At 35.0% G+C, this 23,250-nt stretch overlaps 1 protein-coding gene across 1 annotated transcript in view; it reads left to right on the top strand.

Annotated features, from left to right (window-relative positions):
• The window catches only part of CNTN3 (contactin 3), a 378,875-nt gene that overhangs the window by 241,290 nt on the left and 114,335 nt on the right, over positions 1-23,250 (top strand). Inside the window, exons 8-10 of the mRNA XM_074198709.1 lie at positions 12,626-12,762; positions 14,780-14,909; positions 16,792-16,942. Of these exons, the coding sequence (XP_074054810.1) occupies positions 12,626-12,762; positions 14,780-14,909; positions 16,792-16,942 (418 nt within the window). The remainder of the gene's footprint in view (positions 1-12,625; positions 12,763-14,779; positions 14,910-16,791; positions 16,943-23,250) is intronic.

Consider the following 23,250-nt stretch of genomic DNA (forward strand, 5'->3'; position numbering starts at 1 on the left):
CTTTGTGTATGGCTTACATGTCTGTGGGTGAGTCTTATTTGGGTATATACATTTGTAGTTAAAGGAAGATAATCTAATTCATTTGGTATGCTTGAAATATACTCTCTTGGTTTAAAAATAACTCCTACTCAGTTTTATTCTGGCAGTTTGGGGAGGAGGATGAATCTCAATAGGCTCCTTTTTAAGATTCTAATCAGATAGGAATTTATCTCATCATTTCATATTAAAAAAAGTTAGGGAACTTTATATTGTGAAATTATTTTGTTATCTCCTTGTGTTTGTTATCTTTATTATGAGGGGGGAAATGAGAATTGAAAATTCAATAGTTGTTTCAATAGAATAGCCAGTAAACCATGATCATGTGTGGAATGTCCTTGGGTTTCATGGTACATCCAAGAATTATATTTAGAGTTTGTTTTTTAATTGTAGGCAAGGTTATTGGTTTGGGAGCAGTCAGGATGATGTCATCTTTATTTAGATTCTGTTTGTAAAAAAAATGAAATGTCTTTCAAAAATATTTGTTTCATATCCCTTCCGTTACAGAGATCCATTCACACATCCCTATAGTCTATGTTGAAGAAACAGAATAGGATGCAAAGAATATGATATAATAAAACATAGTTGCTTTAAGTTTTGAAGTTTGAACACTGTTGTATGTCTCTATATGTCACTGATTAGAAGCATGGCCAAGTTACTGGGGTTGATGGTTTGTATGATAGGCAAAGTTTATTAAATGCCAAGTTAATCTTGGTGATGTGAATTTTAATAACATTCAAGGTTTTAATAAGGAATAACTGAGATTTCCAGGTGTAAAAGGTTGGGTCAGGGGCTAAATCATGATTTCCACTTAGGAATTGCTGCAGGATTGTACTAATACAATTATTAGGATGATGGCTCCAAGAAGAGCAGCTCAAGTTACTTCAAAGATTATAAAAAGCACTTTTCATACAGTATTTCATTTAATCATTACAGTTGTATGAGATCGAGGTTACCATTACTTCTGATCTTTTTACTGCTTAAACTACACCTGTGATATCATTAATATTTAGGTCTCCCAATTAGAAAAGGCATTCTACTCTTGTAGGTTGGCGACTGCTCTGCAAATTCTAGACCTTAGAGAGTTACATGGATCACTGAAGATTAAGTAGCTTCCCGTGGGTCACAGAGCCAGTATGTGTCCTATATGAACCTATGTCTCCACAGTCATTTCTTTATCTGCTATGACATACAGCCTTATTATGTTGTCCATTTTAACAGAAAAGGAAACTGGGGCTCTGAGAGATTGAATGACTTTCTGAGGATCAAACAAGAAGTATCTAAAGTGGATTTTTTATATTTTTATATGAGAACAAATACATTGACACTGTCAGAAATAGGACCCTGCATGGAAAACAAAAAACAAAACTATTTCTGATACTTCTAGATTAGATACATCTTTTATAAATGTCTTGGCTTCTAAGAACTAATAACTCCACAGTCAGTTCTCTAATAATTTACCTTGGTCAGCTTCTTGCCTAGAATTCCTGTCAATCAGAGTCTTAAAAACATCCCTCTTGTCATTTAAGAAGGAAAAAAAAATACAGCCCTCTTACAGCTACCAGTTATGTAGTTATAGAGAAGGGGCCACCAAAAATCCCCTGAATAGGACTATACTATAGGAGGGTTAATAAGATCCAGCTTTGGTGGTTTTCACATGAATGCCCTTACAGCCTCTCATCAGCACAGAGACAACAGGGTTTAGCACCTAGTTAACACGAATAATTAAAATAGCAAACTAACAGATGGCAAGTGGGGATAAGTTCCTCCCTGCTGTGTTCTACCACCCCCCCCAGACTGTCTCCCCAGAAACAACCTTGCATTAGTACCAATGTCCTGGGCTCTTTGCCCACCTAATGATTGCCTGTTTCATGTCCAAAGGTAACATTTGCCAAACTTAGCCCATGCTCAAAATTCACTATTTATGGCTCTTTTTCTGAAGACCTCTGACTCCATAATCCAGAAAGGGACAGTGGCCAAGGAGACAAAGGTAGAAGTTCCCTTCCTGTGCTGTCTGTATTCCATTCTCAGTCCTTTGACAGTGCAGTTTAAGAACCATCTGCTGGGGATGTGATTTAGCATGAAGCAAAGGTCTTCTAATCTACACACATGGATAGGTATGAATAGCATGCTCAGAAAATAGTTGAGTGATTTATTTGTATTAAAAAAGGAGGGGTTGGGGGTGGCTAGATGGTGCAGTGGATAGAGCACTGGCCCTGGAGTTAGGAGGACCTGGGTTCAAATCCAACCTCAGACACTTAATAATTACCTGTGTGGCCTTGGGCAAGCCACTTAACCCCATTGTCTTGCCAAAACCTAAAAAATAAAAGGAGGGGTGGGGAGAGAATAGATACTATTCTTCATATAAACAGTTTTGTGCATATTTTTACAATATACACATAAAAGTTTTTTTCTATATGCGTATATAGACATAGATTATCAAATATACACACTGCATCTATATCTATACCTATATATATAAGTATTTTATAAAAACCACATATGATATAGACCCTAAAATAGATTTATATAAGTAAATACAGTTTTTCTGTTTGTATAGATATATATTGTTTTCCTAAAGGGGGATGTGTTTACACATTTATGCTGTGTGTGTGTGTGTGTGTGTGTGTGTGTGTGTGTGTGTGCAAGTGTAGTATTTTGGGAGAGGTATCAGGAATGGTTTCTCACTGGAATCCCCCAGAGTTTGCTGAGTAGGAGACTTGAAATGAACATACTTAACTTCTAGGAAAATCATTTTTCTTATTCCACAGGCATTTGAAATGGTTGAATCTTAGCTCCTAGGTCCAGCCTTATAGTATTATAGTAAAGAATCCTGCTATAGCAAAAGACATATTACAGCACTTTGCTCTTGACCAATATATTCTCCACTTTCCCTGACAGACTTTGTCTGTTCCCACATAGGATATCCCCTACAGCTAACTCCTTCCAATGTAGCAGAATTCTTCTCTGAATGGTTTATATATGTCCAGGGAGCCTTTTCTAGCCAAAGGTGGGACTTGCCTATCCATACTTGCTCATCCAATTCAGCATATTAACCCACTGGATTCTGTTTCATGTACCTCTTTTCCTCATAGCATCTTACACAGCAAAATCCTTCAACCTGTCTAGATTTCAAGGTGAAAGTAACAGTAGTAGAGGAAAAGAACAAGACACTCTATCTTCCTCAGACAAGAAATTTTTTAAATCTCATTTCACTTATTCCTTTTGGAGACATAGCAATCCACTCTCCCCTGTTCCCTCCTCCTCTTCCCATTCTCTTCCCCAAGCTCCCTGCCTCCTTTTACTGTTCCATTCTCTACCCTGTTCCAGAGCCTTCTGCCTCTGTACCCCTTTTACTGCCAGTCTTGGTTCCCTTTCTGACTTATTAAAGTAGGATTATAACCAGATTATCTACAACTCTCATGGGCTTTTCCAGCAAGTACCCAGAGAACTTGGTATGTCTGCCCCCATTTTATAATTTCAAAAATAAATGATCAACTAAAGTTATGATTAAAGGTCAAATGTTTCAAGAAAGGCATCATATGCTTTAATTTATAACTAATATTAAAAGTTAAAACAAACTTAAATATTTTATGTACAGAAAGCCCTGCTAGAACATTCTCATTCTCATGCTTGAGTGATATTATATTTGTCTGTCTTGGGACTTTTTTAGTCAGTAATTCCTTCTGTCATTGGGGGCAGAAGAAAAGCAACTAGGGAAGCCTATAAATTTGGTCCATGGAAAGAGATAGCCACTAGGAGTCATTTGAAAAGCTGTATACAATTCATTTTTAAATTTAATTCATTTTATTTTCCCACAATAACATGTAAAGACAGTGTTTAACATTCATTAAAATAAAGTTTCAAAATATGTTCCAAATTTTCTCCCTCCCTCACTTTCTCCTTCTTGAGAAAGAGATGTAAAAACAATTTCTTATTAGTCATACTGTTAAAGAAAATATGACAAAAAAAAAGAAAAAGAAAGTTAAAAAAAAATCTATGCTTTCAGATTCTATCAATTCTTTTTCTGGAATGTGGATGGCATTTTTCATCTTAAGTCTTTCAGAACTGCCTTAGATCTCTATAGCTAAGACCTTCACAGTGTATCATCATAACAATAGTTCTGTTCACTTTATTTTGCATCAGTTCCTATAAGATTTTTCATGGTTTTTCTGAAATCAACTTGCTCCAATTTTTTGCTACTTTAAATATTTTTATTCAAGTGGGTCTTTTCCTCTTTTTGGATATCTCTGGGATCTGATTTAAGGTATGTACAGATCTGTAGCCCTTTGGATAAAGCTTTAAATCATTCCCCAGAATGGTTGGATCAGATCACAACTCCACTGGCAGTTCATTATTGTCCATGTTTCCCATATCCCCTCCAATATTTCTTTTCTTTTCTTTTCTTACTAACCCAATCTGAGAGGTGGTACCTCAGTGTTGTTTGGATTTACATTTTTGATTTTTTAAGAGGCAATATGATGGAATGACCAGATGGATGTAATGGATAGTATTTGAATTTAGGATTATGAAAATCTGAACCTGAATTCCCCCCCTTGTTGTCTCCCTCACTAGATGACGCAGGAATGGACTAAGTACTTGATAGTTGAAGGAATAAAGATGAATCATATTTGGCATATATATATATGATTAACTTTAAAGTGCCTTTTTGAATTATTTCAGCAAACATCTATCAAGACTTTCCTAGGGATACAAAGAAAAGTAAAATGTTGACCCCTGCTCTTAAGAAATTCACATTTTAATGAGAAAAGAGAATATAAGGGATAAGCATTTATATTCTACTGACAATGTGCCAGGCTCAGTGACTCGCAGAATTATCTTGATCACATAGGTGTGTGTTTCTGTGTCTATATTTAATAGGTATGATCTGATTTGATGCTCACAACAAACCTAGGAGGTGATGGTTATTATCATCCACATTTCATAGCTGAGGAAACCGAAACAAATAGAACTGAGGTTTAGTGACTTGCACAGAGTCACAGCTATCAAGGGTACAAGATAGAGGTTGAACTCAGGTTTTCATAGCTCCAATATATGTGCATATTTGAATCATCATACAACTTGCCCTGAAGATTATGGCAAAAAAATCTAAACAAATTGTAGCAGTCACCATCATGAGAACAGTAGCCCTTCAAAAATGAAGAGCAGATCTTTCACTCTGATGAATCTCATTCCCCTCCCCTCCAAAAAAATGGAATAAAAGGTTAGGTGGGAACTCAGACATGAGTAAGTATATTCTCACACAACAGGTGTGAGGTACGTGTATCTGAACGTCAGTTCACAGAATGTACTGTACTAGTTTCCAAGCATTTACTAGGAAATTCATATTCATAATCTATAGGTTAATGGTATCCTACAGTAGCAGTCCTTCATTCATTGCTTATAGGACTGGAGCAAAAATGGAAGATGATAATAATAACAACAATGTGTGAATACTATAGTGCTTTGCAATGTTTCAATCCAGATTCTCATGGTTTGGGATGTTGGATTTTATGTAGAGAGAGAGAGAGAATTTCTGTAACTTCTCAACTGTGTCTTGCCAGTTTGTGAATATGCCTCAAGGTAACTCAGGGGTTGCTTGCCATTTTCTAACAGCTGATGGAGAAAATAGTAGAGATATGAATTATTTGGAAGGATTTGTGTGACCTGCTGATCCCATTGTTTTTGGAATGACATGGGAAGAGCACAAAGAGGAGACTATAAAATTATTAGATCACCTTGAGAAGTTGGTCTCAAATTGTTGACTGACAAGTGATAGCTTTTGCAAAACTTTGAAAAAGTATGTAGGCCATATAGTATCACAGGAGAGAGAGATCACTCACTGGAAAAAATAAAAGCAGTTCTACTAAAATGACTAACTTCAAAGAATTCTGAGATTAAAGAATGGTTTCCCTTTACTCCCACCCCTAGGATTTAAAGGTTACTAGTATTGCTAAAACCAATGAATGATCTAACTCATGGATATATGATTTAAAAGAATCAAAAACAGGTCAGGAAATATCAATATACTCCAAACCCTTTGAAGTCACTTGAAGATTGTGGAATAGATTCTTAAAAATAAACAAACTATTAAAGATGTGGTAAGAAATGTCACGTTCCTAGTTTGGAATTATATAAAACATAGGAGTCAACCCTTTGCTTTTGCATACTCATACTAACTTGAAAGGTTTTTGAGAATTATTATGCCTAGAGAGTCCTGGTCATCAGAAATCAACTGCCTTCACTCATAAAGGATTGAGTGACACTACTTTTCATAGATGCCAAGTTTCTTTGCTCTGAAGCTGCAGATACCCTGCCCCCCCCCATTCAAAGACTGTTTATAGAACTAAACTTCAAATTTGAATGGACAAATGTTCATTGACTTGTATTTGTACTAGTGATCAGTTAGATGTTGTGTCCCAGAGATAGGAAGCAAAATTGACTAGTTATGCCAGTCAAAATAATTAACACGGATGCTGTTAATCCATCTTAAAGACTATGTAACACCCAAAATATAGCAGTAAGCAAACTGAGAGGATTAGGACAGCAAGCTGTTAATTTTAGGAATTGAGTGAATCATGCTGAATTTATCCTGTGACTCAATTCTTTTATTTTATTTTATTTTATTTTTAATCTGTGGCTTTTTCCAAGTACATGAAAATTTACTTTCCAATGTTGATTCTTTGTAAAATGTTGAGTCCTTTTTTTTCCCCTGCCTCTCTTCCTTCCCTCCCATTTCCCATGACAGCAAATAATATAATGCAGGTTTTATATGTACAATCATGTTTAATTGGTCATATCATGACCGAATTGGTCATATCATGAAAGAAGAATCAGAACAAAAGGGGAAAAAGACATGAGAAGAAAAAAAAATGAAAAGAAAAAAATGAAACCAAATTTAAAAAGTGAAAATAGTATGTTTCTGTCTGTATTCAGATGACATAGTTTCGTCTCTGGATATGTATGGCGTTTTCCATCACTGTATTGATGAGAAAAAAGCTAAGTCTAAACATAGTTGATCATTGTGACTCAATTCTTAAACGAGCTCACCTCCCTTTCTAATCACTTAAAGGTCTAGTTCAGATTCTGTATTGTTAGAAAAGTTTATTCAATTTGGGGAGGCGGAAGAAAATGTTATTGTATTGTTCAAACATATGACTGTGTGACAGGAAAACTAGAGCATCTCTATGAGCTGTTTGTGATCCTTAGGACAAGAAATGTTATTAGCAGATATTGATTCAAATGTTCTCAAAAAATATACATCTTAAGAAATCCAAATGTCTTCTATGAAAAGTGGCCCTACATCTGTATCTAACAGTTATTATTTCTCTGTTCCTTTCATTGTTTCCAGAAGGGGGGAGTGGGACTCTTTTTTTTTTTAAATTAAGAGACTTTGACCCATTCAGCCTACCTCCCAATTTGAAATGTCTCTATTTTTTCATCTAAATAGAAATCAGATTACCTAATGTTACAGTGTTTCCATTTAATTAATTGGTCTTATTTTATTAGTTGCTTTTATAAAAGTCCCCCTCTTCTGTATTTGGGATCCAGACCCAAATTGAGGGTGTCCTGGTTTGGGGGTAATTTTTGTGTGTTGCTTAATAAATCAATATGCTCATGAGGATCTGCCCTTTTCCTCAGTCATTTCCACTTTCACCCATCAGAGCATTACCTAAGGAATAAACAAAATTTACTCCCAAGAATTACAATCACAATGAGACAGAAGTATAGATGAATGTTCGTGTCATCTACATAGAAGTAGCATTTATGAACCTTGATTCATTATACCAAACCTCTTTGATTCATTTTTCAATAATGATTGGTAATGAGAAAAAAGAACCTAAAAAAAGATGGCAAGGTTATGACAGAGATCACAGTTGGGCAGTGGTGTATACTGTCCAGAATTATCCATGCCTCTACCTATATTCAGAAACAACTGGTCCAACCCAAAGCTTCTCATGTTAAGCCTCTGAGAGCTCAACATGATGACTTCAAACATAGGGGTTAGAAGAGGATTTTAAAATGAAAAAGGATCAGCTTTTACTAGCCCAAGATGATTGTAGATGTCACAATGACAGGTGAGGTTTGTGCTTTTTGCATACAAAAAGTACCACCAACTCTCACCATATACTGGGAGAATAGCAACACTTACAATAAACTGGGAGAAAATATAAGCAAACCTTCAGAATTCATCTCGCCCAACTTCTTATCACTGGAAGGAGAGAGTAAACATGAGCCATAGTTTAATAGAGGCAGAGCATTTTGGCCGATATGCGCAGGCCTATCTAAGCAGAAATAAATACACGATTCCACAATTGTTGAAGTATTATGACAGAGAAATTGATCGAATGAGATAATGCATGGAACAAACTTCAGAAAACATGAAGTTCTCTATCAATCGTATCCATTATTCTTTTTATTATTATTGATATTGTTATTATTTTCACTTTTTGGTCTCCCTGCTCAAATTCATTTGGAACAGAGGAGAGACTTTGAAAGCAAATTATTTAAGGGAACCTTAGCTTTGGTAAATATTGGGATAGCTAGATGGCACAGTGGACAGGGACGGAGTCAGAACACCTACGTTCTAATCCAGCCTCAGACACTTTACTAGCTATATTACCCTCAGCAAGTCATTTAATCTCTCTTTGTTTCAGTGTTCTTATCTATCAAATAGGGAGAAAAAGAGCACCTACATCCCAAGATTATTGTGAAGATCAAATAACATTATAATTGTACAATGCTTAGCACAGTGCTTGGGTAATAGATAGTCCTATATAAATGTTAATAATTATTATTATTAACCAAAGAAGAACATCACCCAGTATAATGAAGAAATCCTAAACAGTTAGCAGCATTTATTGAATGTTTACTATGTCTCAGGCACAATGCTAAGCTCCAAAGGTATAAAGAGAGAGAGGAAAAAAACAGCCAGACCCTATTCTAGAGGATAATCACCACCTGATGGACATTGATGGAAGCATTAGGGCCTGAACATACATCTTAGTGGAAAAACACATCCTCTATTTAGTCCATGCCTATGACTGCACCAGAAATAACATCATAGATTTTATACAACATTTACTAATATTTGGTCATGAATATCTACCAATTGATTTGTGCTTTGTAGTATCAGAGGAAGAAAAAGAATATAGAGACAAAAAACAATCAATCTATTTTGCAATTGATAGAAAAACTGAAGAAAGTTTACCCACTGTCATCTTAGCTCAAAAGAATTCTGAAAAATGTTGTGATGTTCAGGTTTATTATCCAGGCAACAGCATTTTCTTGAGAAACCTTAGGGTTCAAAAATCCCATAGATTAACAGGAAGATGGAAATCTATTCCTTGTCAATGTGTTTAAAGACTGGACAGTTTGCAAATATATAGAATAACACTAGATAGTCACAGAGTTCTATAATTACAAGTTATCCTAACCATTTATGCCTCTTAGGAAAGTTAATTGAACCCCCAAAAGAGCAAAAAAAAATCATGATAATTAATCGATTAGGAAGATTTTAGAAAAGGAAGCTATTCATCAGTTTTAACTGAATAGTTTGCCTTAGACAATAGTTCAGATGCTTCTAGTGAGGAAGACAATCCATAAAGAAATTCAACATATTTGACTTGGTCTGAAGAAGACTTAGATGTGTGTGGATCTCTGGGGATGTGTGTGTTGTTCAGTCATTTTTCTCTCACATCTGACTCTTTGTGATATCATTTGGGAATTTTTGACAAAGATATTGGAGTGGTTTAACATTTCCTTCTCCAGTTCACTTTACACAAGAGAAACCAAGGTAATCAAGGTTAAAGGATTTACTCGGGGTCACCCAGCTAGTATATGAGTTTTGAACTTGAACTCAGGTCTTCCTGGCATCAGGGTTCCTACTCTACCCACTGTGTCACCTACCTGTCCTGACCTAGACATGAGGGGTTGCTGAATAAATAAATGAATGAAAAACTATTAATTAATTGTTCACCGTGTGTGAAATTTAGGAATATAAATTAAAAACAAAACAAAGACATTTTCTGCCCTCAGAGAACTTACTTTCCAGTGATGGAACTGTACACTTGGAGGAGTGGAGACCAAAGGGAGGATCTTGAAAGTTATCAGGATAGGCAGTGGGGAAAGGGAAGTGTATTTCCACTGCCTATGCGATAACCATGGCAGAACTGACTGGGTGAGTCCGTCCTTAGTGGTAGACTAGGGAAAGGAAATGAGGAAGGGGAATGACTAAAGGTTATCAAGTTGGTTAGTGAGACAGCTAGAGGAAGTGAGATGAGACAGTATAATAAAGTCACTCTGGAACTTTCCAAGAATAATATTGCAAGAGATAAAGTTATCCATCAGAAGAGTGCTACATTAGGGAAAAGGTTACTCCATGGAGTAGTCTCTGGTGGAGGCTTTGCAGTGGGTAGTCAGAAGGCAGTGAAGGAGGTGGGTAGAGATGAGTGGTAGTATTTTTCCTGCTTAAACCTCACCTGTAAAGGCTTCTTGAGGAAAGAGGAAGGTTAGTCAAAAAAAATATATCATTAATGGTTCCCTTAGGGGCACAGTGGATAGAGGACCAGCCCTGGATTCAGAAGGACCTGAGTTGAAATCCAACATCAGACACTTGATACTTACTAAATGTATGACCTTGGGCAAGTCACTTAATATCACTGACTTGCCAAAACAACAAAAAAAACCCACAAAAAATAGTTCTGCTATGTATGCAGAAATGTCAATAGGATATGCACATACCTCTGATTAAGCTAACTTAAAAGAGGATACTCCAGTTTCTATTATTGAATTAAATCCAATGCTACTTTTTTCTTCAGAGGTATAAATGCAATGATACGTGTGTATGAATATCATTAGGAATAAATTTATTGAAGTATATCTATTATGTTAGAATATTTACGTTACTATTACTTTATTTCCGTCTTTTCAAGCTATCTTTCTAGAGGTGTTTCATATAATGTGTGTTGTATTTAATATTAATGAGGCATTAATGCACTCCAATGACAAGACATGATGGAAACTGAATGTCAGTCACTCCAAGGTGGGCAACAGTGAATTTCCAAATGAGTCATAAACAAAAAAACAAAACAAAAATAGAACTTCAGCCTTTTCAGTTGGTCCCAATAGCTGTCTTACAATAGTTCCATTTTGATTTAATTTACAAAAAAAGAAATTTTATGAAATAGAAAAGACAAATCTTCCCTCGGTTGCAATTAAGAGGAAATGGATAAACTGTTTCTCCATATGTAGGATGTAAATGTGAACCCCACAGTACACCACATATGCATAATGCAATGTGAAATCAGTAAGCCTTCTCACCTACCAGGGCTGGATCTGAAACCCAAGCTGAGACTACACAATGTGATGGTTTATTGAGTGACTTGGATTATTTTGGTTGTATTGTACTCCTCTCTTTAATTTTTTTTTCAAATACTTCCTTTAAGAGGGAAAGAAGGAGATGTGTGATCTATGTGATTTGAATAATTGATTTAAATTTCTGAGTTACTTGTTTCCTTCTCCCCTTGGGGGGAAAAATCATATCATTCAAATTCTGCTGATCTATCTATTTTTCCTACTTTGATTTTAATTCATACAGAGGTAAGTAAAGTGTTCTCTGGCTTGCATTTAATTAAGAATTATTTCTAACTTGAGGGAAATATTTTTCTTGAGCTATAGAAGCTTCTTCCCTATGGATGTTAAATATAGGTACATAATTAAGACTGATATCTTCTGCCATTCAAGAGATGAGTTGTAAGTTCTCACTCAGTGTGATTTCACAGTTCAAAATACCTATGGGAAGAAAAATCAAGTCTAGGTATCAGTACATCTATCTTCTGGTAGATGTCAGGGAAACATGGGGGAATTTTGTGTAATAGAACCCAAAAAATAATTATGAGACAAGCAGAAACATAGGAGGAAAAGAAAAGTATTTTCCCCTGATAGTCTAATGTCATTTGCTGAAGGAATTACAATGAGTTTTAGCTCAACCATGGAAGCTTTAATTCGTTTCTGCATCCTGATAACTTCAATTGTTCAATGATAAGGGCCAAAAAAACATCAGGAGGGATCCTATGTCCCTTCTCATCCTCCCTTTCCCTTGCAATGATTGTATAAAGCATTGGGCAGCCACCCAAGAATAGAGAGTGTATGTGACGATTACATAAAAATCTGTAAAATTAGGAAGTCACAGGGTTCTTAATCTATTTCTTTCTGTCTTTCTTGCTCCCTTGTAATTTTGAGAAATGAAAGAAGAAAAACCAAGCCAGGCCCACAATGTCTTCAAATGAGGTCATAGTGCTGAGTCGGCCACTGTAGACCCCCACAAGAATATTAGTTTGGCATTTAATATTTTAAAAAATATAAATGATTAAATTATGATCAATCCCAAAGGATGAGTAGGATTCTTCCTTGTGAAAAAAGCTGTGAATTTCTTGCTATATTTGGGTTATTTAGAAGTGTGAGAATAAATTATAATCCCTATATTTTGCACCTGTTTTCACCCATTATTTGTGATCTTGAATATTTCACAGAATAAGATTTTCAAATATCATTTGCGTATTAATTACCTTTTCTTTGGGGGGTACAGCTAAACCTCACTGGTTTCAGATGATAAAGGATGTGGAAGCTGCCGTGGAGGACAACCTATACTGGGAATGCCGGGCAAGTGGTAAACCTAAGCCATCCTACAGATGGCTGAAGAACGGAGATGGCTTGGTAGTGGAGGTAAAGTGGATTGACTCATCTTCCCTCCTGTCACATTAAATGGTTTCTGGAAGCTTTATTAGGGAAGTGGTTGCACAAAAATACGGTTGATTTTTCATAGATTTGTGCTTACACTTCAATAAATAGGCAGGATATGAAAGCAAGGGCTTGAAGTCCGAGGTCTTTACTCAAATAGGCTAATGAGAAGGATGTGATTCTATATTATTGATTTAAGTCCCCAACATAAAATGTATTTAATAAAAATATTTACCATAAACTTAATATAAGACATTTATAAAACCAATTCAACTTGTTTTGTAATTACTTGAATTACCTAAATGCATTCCAACATATAAATGCATTCATAAGAGTTTAGATTTAAGTGAATCAATAGATTCTCTTTTTTTTCATTTTTGTTCCAGTAATTAGAGTTGCAATGAAACTTGTTTTTTTTTCTTTTTCTTTTTGCTTAGTGTTATTTCGCAAAAGCATTCCACATTCTTCCATATGGTTCATATTTAATTATGACAGCATTATAGTATCCCATTTGGTTAATGTGCTATATCTTTGAAGAGGCAGTGCGCATAGAAGGCAGTGTTAGAGTCAGGAAGACCTTGCTTCAGCTACATCCTGCTAGGTGATCTTGAACAAGAAATTTATCCTTTCAGGATCCCAGGCAACAGTCTTAAATTATAACCTGCACAGACATTGCTGATTAGTATCAATAGAATAGGTTACTTCACCTATGAAATTATAAATCTGGACAAAAAAATCAAAACATTTGTTAATAGCTACTTTAAAAAAAAAACTTAACAGTCACAGATCCAAACTAAAAATCTATTCTTTTTTTATTGGAATTTACATGACTTCCGTTACCTCTTTTTTTTTTTTAAATTATATATTTCATTCTAAACTTAAAAAATAAAGCCAGCATTTTTATAGCACAGAATAGAAAAAAAAAAGATGATTGAACAAGAAACTGCAATTCAGTTATGTAAAACTTGTTATTTCTTTTAAATTCTTGGTGTTTTTTCTTATTTTTGAAATTAGAAATAATGCCACCTGGTGATTTGCCCACACAAAGAAGAATCTTAATGAACATTATTTTAAATAGAATTGACTGCTGCTATAAATATCTTTGAATAGGTAGCTCTATTTGCTGTTAATAATATACTCATTATAATCCCAACAGTATAATTATTAGGTCAGAGGGGGTCATCATTTCTATGACTTTTCCTATAAACTACAGATAGTTTTCTCTAAAAAGAGTCGACTAGCTTGTAGTAATTCTATCAATAATGAATATTAAATACCTATTTCCCTTCTACAGTCCTATCCCTTTGGATTGTAGGAGGAATATGTCTATCATTCAGCAGTTCCTATACTTTGGCAATTGTTTTCTCAATCACTCATTCTATGCACTTTTTAATTATGCTGGGGTGTTTGCTTTTAGTGCTAACCCAACCTTGTTCCTTCAGCTCCTCAGGCATAGCACTTGTCTATATTTCACACTCCATAAACACCTTGATAAATATTCATGGTCTCCATATTTAAGTATCTTTTGTTCCGTGTACCTAGTTTTTATCCAGTCTTCAACTTGCATCTTTAAAGAATAGCAAAGAAACTCTTTACTGTTTGCCTAAATAGAAATGCTGAAGTTTGTGACACTTGCTGGTTGGAAGTTGGGGATATTAATGAGACGTGAAAATTATTCAGAATATCACAGGTGTATCCCATCTACATGATGCTTTTATGAGTTGTACAGCCTGCTCACTTTTAGGCTATTTGCTCTATTTTACCTCTTCCAAAGACCAGTTCCAATTCATTGGTAAAGGGTTAGTTGGCTTTCTGATTTAAAGAGAACTAAAGTCAATTATATAGTCAAAGGAGACACTTAGGGGATCTTCTGTAAGGATCATAAATGAAAGAAATCTGGGATAGAATTAACTCAAAGCATAGTTTCCAATGGTTCTCGTTTTAATTTTGTGAAAGCATACCGTACTTTTATAGATTGTGACATTTCCCCTCAATTGCCTAGGAGAGAGTACAACTAGAAAATGGAGCCCTTTCAATAACAACTCTAAATGTGAATGATTCTGGCATGTATCAGTGTATAGCAGAGAACAAACATGGGCTCATCTATTCCAGCGCAGAACTCAAAGTTGTTGGTAAGATATCTGCATCTTCTTTGTACTTAAAAAAAATGCTTTCTGTACATCCTGTTCATCATCTTAAGTCGCTAACCATTTCAAATCTGACTTGAAAACAATGTATTATATCGCTCTCTTTTTATTCCATCAAAATCAAGTGTTTAGTTAAGACCTCATCTTTCATTGCTTTAAAGTGAGAATATGCAGCTAAATTATTAATAATGGAACAGTAGTAAAAACATTGACTTGGCGAGAAGCCCAAAGATGAAGACTAATTATAGGATATAAAGCCAAGGTTCTCTTTGTCTTTGAGAAACTATATATTAACATCATAGACAATGGGAGTAAAAATCTAATTAAGGCAAACTAAGCTAGGAATCCAGACACCTCTGTGGCCTCTGCTGCTTTTTACATATTTGATCTTGGGCAAGATGCTTATCCTCTTTTGATCAAACTGATTCAAATGAAACTTTGAGGTCTCTGTCATTCCCCAAACCTGTGATTCAATGACATTACAAGCCAAATCAGGTATCTCCTCCCCTTGATTTTAGCATTGTTTTGATATAGATTATTGTAGGAATTTTTTTTATGATTTCTTGTTTCTGGTTACTTTCCTCTGATATTTATTCACAGTGTGTGTTTCTCTGAACTCTTCCTATTTCTCATTTTTATGAACTTATGACAATATATTTCACATTGCCTTAAATCTTTTACAGTTGGTTCCCCTGTCCCCCAATCGCTGACTAGGTATCTCTTCCATTGTTTTTGATATACAAAAAAGAGCTTCTGCTTTTAATTTTAGGAGAAATTGAAAAATGGCAAACTAAACAATCAGGGATTTAGATAAAAATAATTCAAAGCAAAATTCTTTTGTTTATCTGTCATGAAACCAATGGATTCAGTATTTCATATGCGACTTTCTAGATCTAACTCCTCTTCCATTTTTAAATCCTTTAATTCTCTGATCTAGTGGCATGCAATAATAATTTTATCCACAATTAAGACCCTGAGGCCTTCATTACAAAAAAGAGACTCTATTCTAGGCGCTCTCATTAAGAAGTCATAATTAATTGCTGCTCTAAGCAACTTTTAATCTTGTAAATTGCAGAATAGTTGCTAATTTGCATTGGAGGAGGATTTTCTTCATTGACAGCTCCTTATTTAAAAAAATAACAGGTCCACTAAAAATTAGGTATAGTTGAAGGGAAATCTATGGAAAGTTATTTAATGTTTTCAAATCACAATCCACTTTTTCTCCCTGCAAGTCCCTCTATCAGAAAAAGAGTCCAAACTCTTCTTAAAAAAAAAAAAATTGTAGGGGCAGCTGGGTAACAGAGTGGAGTCAGGAGAACCTGAGTTCCAATGGGGCCTCAGATGCTTAATAATTACCCAGCTGTGTGACCTTGGGTAAGTCACTTAACCCCATTGCCTTACAAGAGAAGCAAAAAAAAAAAAAAAAACCTGTACAGTGATATCTTTGGTGGAAAAATTAGCTATTAGAATATGAAACAAATTGAGCTACCTGGTTTCTTTTAATTGTATTTCTTAACCCTAATTTAATTCTGACCCCTGAGAGATTTTTTTTTTTGTATTTTAATTTAAATCCTTAGTACCAGTTTGATTAGGTGATTCTGCTCACTATTCTATTACATTTCGGGTTTTCTGAGCATCCACTTTTAGGATTGGAATGGCAATTGCAAAAATTATTGAGAAATGTGTTTTCTGTAATATCAAAGACTTGGATATATTTCCAAGATGGGGTGGGGGTGTAAAAATTTGACACAAGTAGTGATTCTACAACCTTGTCATACATCTCTAAACTAAAATATGTAAAATCAATTTAAAAATAAAATCATTTTGAGCTGATTTTCTTTTTTTTTTATTTTTTGTTTATCATCAGCATCTGCTCCAGACTTTTCTAGGAACCCAATGAAGAAGCTGATTCAAGTTCAAATAGGTAGTGTGGTTATATTTGATTGTAAACCAAAGGCATCTCCTAAGGCACATTGCTCTTGGAAGAAAGGTGATGAGGTCCTGCAATCAAGTGAAAGGTATATTATTCTCCAAAGCATTGATATTTTTGGACTTTTTAAAAAAAAAATCTATGTTAATTTTACTTTAAAAATGCTGCCTTCCTTGGTCAACCCCCTCCTGCCCCACCCCAGTGCATACACACACACACACACACACACACAGACAAAAACTCATGCTTTTATAAGTGGTACTCAGTCTATTATTTATGAAAATCATGAAATGTTAGAGAGTTGTCTAGTCACAACCTCTCATTTTGGGACTCTGGAAGCTAAGTAAGAAGTTTAAGTGACTAGTCCAAAGTCATGCAGATATTCAGTAGCAGAGCTGAGATATGAGATCAGGTATTCTAACTCCAAAGCAGGATGTCTTCTGGCTGAGCCCTTTTCTAAACTGCAAAACCTTTGGACGAAGTGATGAAAACTTAGCTTGAGTCCTGGCTTTGGGACTTACTAACCTTATTTACTTAGGAAATTCATTAATGCATCATGAACAGGTAAAAAGAATGTGGAAGTTGAATTTCCAGGAGCTCAGTTGCAATCTTTGCTTACCTTTTACCTGTGTAGACTTGGGTGTATCCCTTACCTTTCCTAGGCTTGTTTCCTCATATTTAGAATGAGGATTAGTCCTCCTCTGAAGTCTCTTCCAGCTCTAAATTTATGGTTCTGTGATGCTCAAATTACTTGTTATGATTGATGAAATTGAAATTCAGGGTCAAGATTTAATGGTTTACCACATCTAAATAGAGAATTTCATGGAGAGTAAATGGCCAGGGAATCGCTTGACAATATAATTCACACTTGAACACCTTTTGTCTCTGTAAGAAAGTCCAGGTCCTTTTTGGCCCTTAGATTGGAGAAGATAATCTTCTAAAGAAATGATTTTTTTTAACAATGCCTTTGCTTCAGTGTACTTCAACAATCTTCCATCTTGCTATTTCTTTAACTGAAAAAAAAATTCCTGAACAGAACCAATGTGTTATGTTATCTAATAATTTTGTCCCAAGAAATTGAAAATACTTAACCCTCCCCAACATTCCTCTGAAAAAGGCAGACTTTGGCATACCAATTAACAGATCTACCACAGAAATCATACATTTGTCCATTGATGCTGAACAAGTCAGTTGGAGAATGAGTTGGCATTCAAATATTCCAGATAGACAGCCTGGAATGATCAATAGAGCTCCAGGCTTAGATTTGGCAAGATATGATGACTTCTGTTCTGACCTCTGCTACTTACTATCTATGCCATCATGTGGAAATCATTTAAATTCTTTCAGCCTCTTATGGCCCAAGTAGAAAATGGGAATAATAATAATACTGAAATATCAGAATTATTGTCAAACTCCAAAGGTATAATATAGATATGGATATAGATATAGATAAAATTTCTAGGTCTGTCGATAACCCTAACCCCCATTATAATCCCAGGACTTCCTATCCAATACCTGGAAAAAAAATTGAGATAATTTAGTATAGCCATCATTTTTTTTTTAAGATTGGAGTGACCAGGATCTTTTAGTTGAATATTTATGCTAACTAAAGATGAGAAGCCAGCATAAAATAAATGTGAAAGACATTAAATAAGAGAGATGGATTTTAGGAGAAAGAATGCTTGAATCTTCTAGTTTTACCATAGTTTGGACTTTCTTTTTTCTTTTTCTTTTTTGATAGTAAAGGACTATTGACTCAGTAACCTGCTGCTCAGGAAGAATGCTGAAAGAAGCAATTATTAGATAGGTTTCAGGTTTGAATGCTTTGTAAGATGGTTGAAATGAGGATGAGCTTTAACCAATGTGTGACAACCAGTGTTATTGCCATGCATATTTGCTCTGCTGTATTTCTTCTCTAATCTAAATTGGGAAACCAATTATTTTTTTTTTTAATGGAGGGGAGAGTTGCATTTTTTTTGTATAGTATTCAATAGTATTGAATTGTAATAGTATTCAATCTTCAAAGTACAAGTTCATTGAATCAAATTATCCCCTTACTCTTTTGAAAAGCAAATAATGATCCTTTAAAAAAAGTTTAATTTAAAATTTAACTTAAAGTTTAATTTAAAATTTTAATTCAACTATAATGATTGATCATAAATTGATCATAAAATGACTTGAGAAGTCACTTATTCAAAATCTCTCCTTTCACAAATAAGGAAATTGAGACCCAAAGAAATTAAGCATCTTGCCCAAGGCAGCATTGACATTAAGCATCAGAGGGAACATTTGATAGTCCTTTAGCTCCTGAGGAATCAAAGATTTTTCTTTTGTACTACAATACAATATGCTAAATATTAAGAATGCAAAGACAGAAACAAGGAAAATAAAAGTAAACAATCCCTAACCTTAAAAAGATTATGAACCACTATGGGACAAAAGGAATGTAGAATGCACAAAGGTTAATTGAATTCAAAGTAGATCTGAGTAATAAAAAGTAATTTGAAAGAAAGATTATTAAAAATTGGGGAATTTGGATATATGAAAATTTGTATTTCAAAAGGAATTTCAATGGATCTCTTAGAAATAACTACATACCAGACCCGGAGAGCCAGTAGGAGAGGAGTGATGTATCCTAGCAGACCCCTTGGAGTAAAATTGAATGAAGGAAGGAGAAAAAAATGAAAGAGAATGAAAAGTAGAGCATAGGGCTTTAAATGCTAGATTTAGGAATCTTTATTTTGTCAAGGAGGTAAATGAAGATTGTGTGGGTGGGAGAATGACATATTCAGAGTCCAGTCTGTGGAAATAGTAATTGTGTGGAGAATGGATTGGATATTGGAATCAAGGAAATCAATCAGTAAATTAATTTGTTAATTCATAATTAATGGTTATTGAGTTCCCCCCTCTCATGTCAATGCCTCCTGCCATGCAATGATTTTTGGAAGCCCTAAAAGGTCCTACCAAGCTGAAATGGAAGGGGTTCAATATATTTTTTAAGAACTCTAAGTAAGATGTGAGGGGTTTATTCTGTTAACCATAATTTTCTTTAGGCTAAAAATGAAATAGCAAAAAAGTTCGTTTTATCTAAGAAGTTTTATTCTCTTGCCAAACACATGGGTAGACAGTATCATTAAAGATACCAACCAAAGATAAGATAAAGAGCTTCTAGAAATCTCAAAAGGGATTGTAAAATTTGGGGGACCAACTGATCGATTTAACATTGGTACATAAAGTTGTCATTGATTATTTTATGATTCTCTATCCAAAAGAACTTTTCCATTTCAGAAGTGACAAACATCCTATTAGCAACAGAACTACCTTCTCCTCTTCTGACTTGATACTTTATGTTATTGTCAGATAATAATATAGTCATATAAAATCGGGTTGCTCCCTTTCCAAAATGTCATAGTATTCGAGTTTATTCAGTCTCTTATAAGCAGACCAGTTTCCTGCCTTTCAGGATGGTCCTTACTCTAATTGATTACACAATTATGAAAGTGCAAACTTGCAGATGCAACTGGAGAACTAGGCTGTTTTACACAAACAGAACCTACCTTCAGATTTATAACTGGAAAGATACAGACCTTCAGGAGGCTAGAGGCCAACATTCAGATTTACAGACTTCAATTAGGGACTGATAAAATAACTTTTGATCAGAAATATGGAACTAAAGCGTATCAGACTTATACAATTCCCAAAAGGACTACTCTCAGGTGGTGAATTTTTGTGGTCCAAAATCTCCCCATGACCTACTAAAACTTTAAGAGTAATTGAGGAGATTGAAATCTTAAGGCAAACTTTTCTTGGTAGACAACAATGATTTATCACAGTTGTTAATGATCACAGTGATTATAATTGTTTCTGGATATGGGTGCTCCTAATGATTACCTTCCTAAGTGTTGTAAACATCATTGTCATGGATTGTCAACATGGTTATTTGGCAATCTCCAAGAACTGGGTTGTTAGATGAATTCCAACAGAACTGAAAAATATGAAGGAGTCCAGTCCTGCATTAACTTAGTATATTACTATAGTGATAAGAGCAGGATGGAGGTGCAATCATGGGCTTCAAATCTACACTCCCACACAAATTTCCATGGTCACATGCAAATTATCTAATCTTTCTGTACCTTATAATTCTCTAAGATTTAGGAAGCTATTAAAGGATCAGATCAGCCTTGGTAAAGAGAGTTCCTATATGGATGAAATCATGGGATAGGATCAGGAACCAGAGCTGGGATTTAATAAAGGATATTCCCAAGGGAGAAAATCCCTTCTAGCAATACTAAATGGTATTTTCTTTGCAATGTATTGTCTTCTAGAATTAACTGAGGGATTGAGCTCTAGCCCTAGTCAGGAGGACCTGAGTTCAGATTATCTTCTAGCTCTGTGACCCTGAGCAAGCCTTAATTGTCTCCAAGGTAGATAAGAATGAAGGAAGGGTTGTTTTTTTTTGGGGGGGGGTGTTTAAGAATTAACTAGGGGTACTGGGAGGCTGAATTTCTTGTCCAGGGTCACCCACTTAGCTTATATCAGGCAGAAGTAGAACCCAAGGCTTTCTGGCTTCCAGGTCACCTGCCTCCCCTCTAGGCTTAATAACTATCATTTAGGTAATGCTTCAAGGTCTGAAAATCATTTTACATTTATTAGCACACTCAATTCTCACAACAGCTGATGCAGTTATGCCACCTGCATCATTTAAAAGAAACCTTCCTTTTGTGCTCAGTTGAGACTCAGTGGAGTTGAACTGGGATATATTAAATCTACATTCTCTAGAAAGGATTTAAGACTTCATTATTAAGTGGTTAAGCTCAGTGCTAAAAGCTAATATATTAGTTAATTTAGGTAATATATTATAAAAGAAAAACACATATGCCCCTCCCAGAAGACACACACACACCTTCCCCTATTTTGCAAAGGAAGCCATTCACTTGGATGTTTGAAATCATAGGGCTTTTGTGGGTAAATATTTTACTGCTCAATTTTTTTCTCTTAAAAATATTCAAAGAATATTGTTTGATTTAGTTGTAATTAGATAACACTGAACCTCAGTCTAGCAGCTTGTGCAGCAATGAATACCTTTGGGGCAGAAACCCATTCCAAAGAAAAAGTGCATAGATGCTCATTGTTGTAGCTTTTTAACAACATTAGCTTAAACTAAGAATTGCAAATAACCTTGCTGAGTTCTATCTTTTGTGCATCTCCCTTTGAGGCTACATTCCTTAGCCCCTAGGGATTTGTTTCATCTACTTTCCAAGACCCTATTTGGACTGTGCTAAACCTGGGGATATAATGAAAGGAAAGAAGAAGCAAAAAGAACAAAAAATAATAATAAATGGTCTGCTCTCAAGGAGTTTCAAGTCTATTGGACAGAAACATACACAAACAAATCTACACAAATAAGTTTAATGCAGGATTAAATTGTGGGAGATTTCAGAGGAAGCTACAAAAAATTAAGGAAACCTGGGACAGGTCATCAAGTCAAAATCTTTTTGAAAAGACTAAGGCTTGAAAAAAATAACTTCCTCAAAGGCACCAAAGACATTCTTGGTCTTTAGTAGGCCTACAAACAACATTACTGCTTCTGTCACAGAGAAGCATCTGTTAGTTCCTATAGTTTTGTCAGGAGCAGCCAACTCCCTGAATTGTACAACTAAAGAGAGCTAGCTCTCCTTTGGAGCATGACCACCCATGGTTGGTAGCACTTCCCAAAACATCAGTTCTATACTCATTTGTACCCATGTTCTCAGTCCTCCTACCACCCCTCCTCAGTAAAGGAGCCCCCTGGAAGCAAGGATTGTTTTTTTTTTTTTTAAATTTTCTTTGCCTTGTATAGAGTAGGAAATTATTCATGAATTATCAAAGTTAGCCTTTGTGAAAAACCATGATTTCCTATTTAGAATGTCTTTTCAATCATAGTTTTTAAGGGAAACACAATATCATAATTCTGATTTGGGGGTTTTAATCATAAAAATGCCTATTACTTATTTTAATCTGTAAGAACAAATTTTTCATCAATTTTAATGGGACAATAAGGGAAAGATACTTAATGAATCATAATTGAATCTAATCTATCAGATCACAATGGACTTAGAAGTGGAAAGGACCCCAAAGGTCCAGTTCACAATCTAATTTATTATTGACAGAAAACAAATAGAATAATAGACAACAAATGGAATTAGACTAATATGGGTTGGCCTCCATAGTTTGGTCTTTTTTTTATTAGTTCTCTAAGCTTGCAGTCATGCATATGCGTGGACCCAGTTAGAAACTGGACCCCAGATGGAATTTTGAAGACTTATAGAATTGAAATAAAGGACCATTAAATCACAGGGTATATTCTAAAGAGAGTTGATAAAGCTGTCTCAGCACTTACCATACTTTCATCAGATA

This window comes from Macrotis lagotis, chromosome 8, assembly GCF_037893015.1.
Source record: "Macrotis lagotis isolate mMagLag1 chromosome 8, bilby.v1.9.chrom.fasta, whole genome shotgun sequence".
In the NCBI taxonomy this organism is placed as follows: domain Eukaryota; kingdom Metazoa; phylum Chordata; class Mammalia; order Peramelemorphia; family Peramelidae; genus Macrotis; species Macrotis lagotis.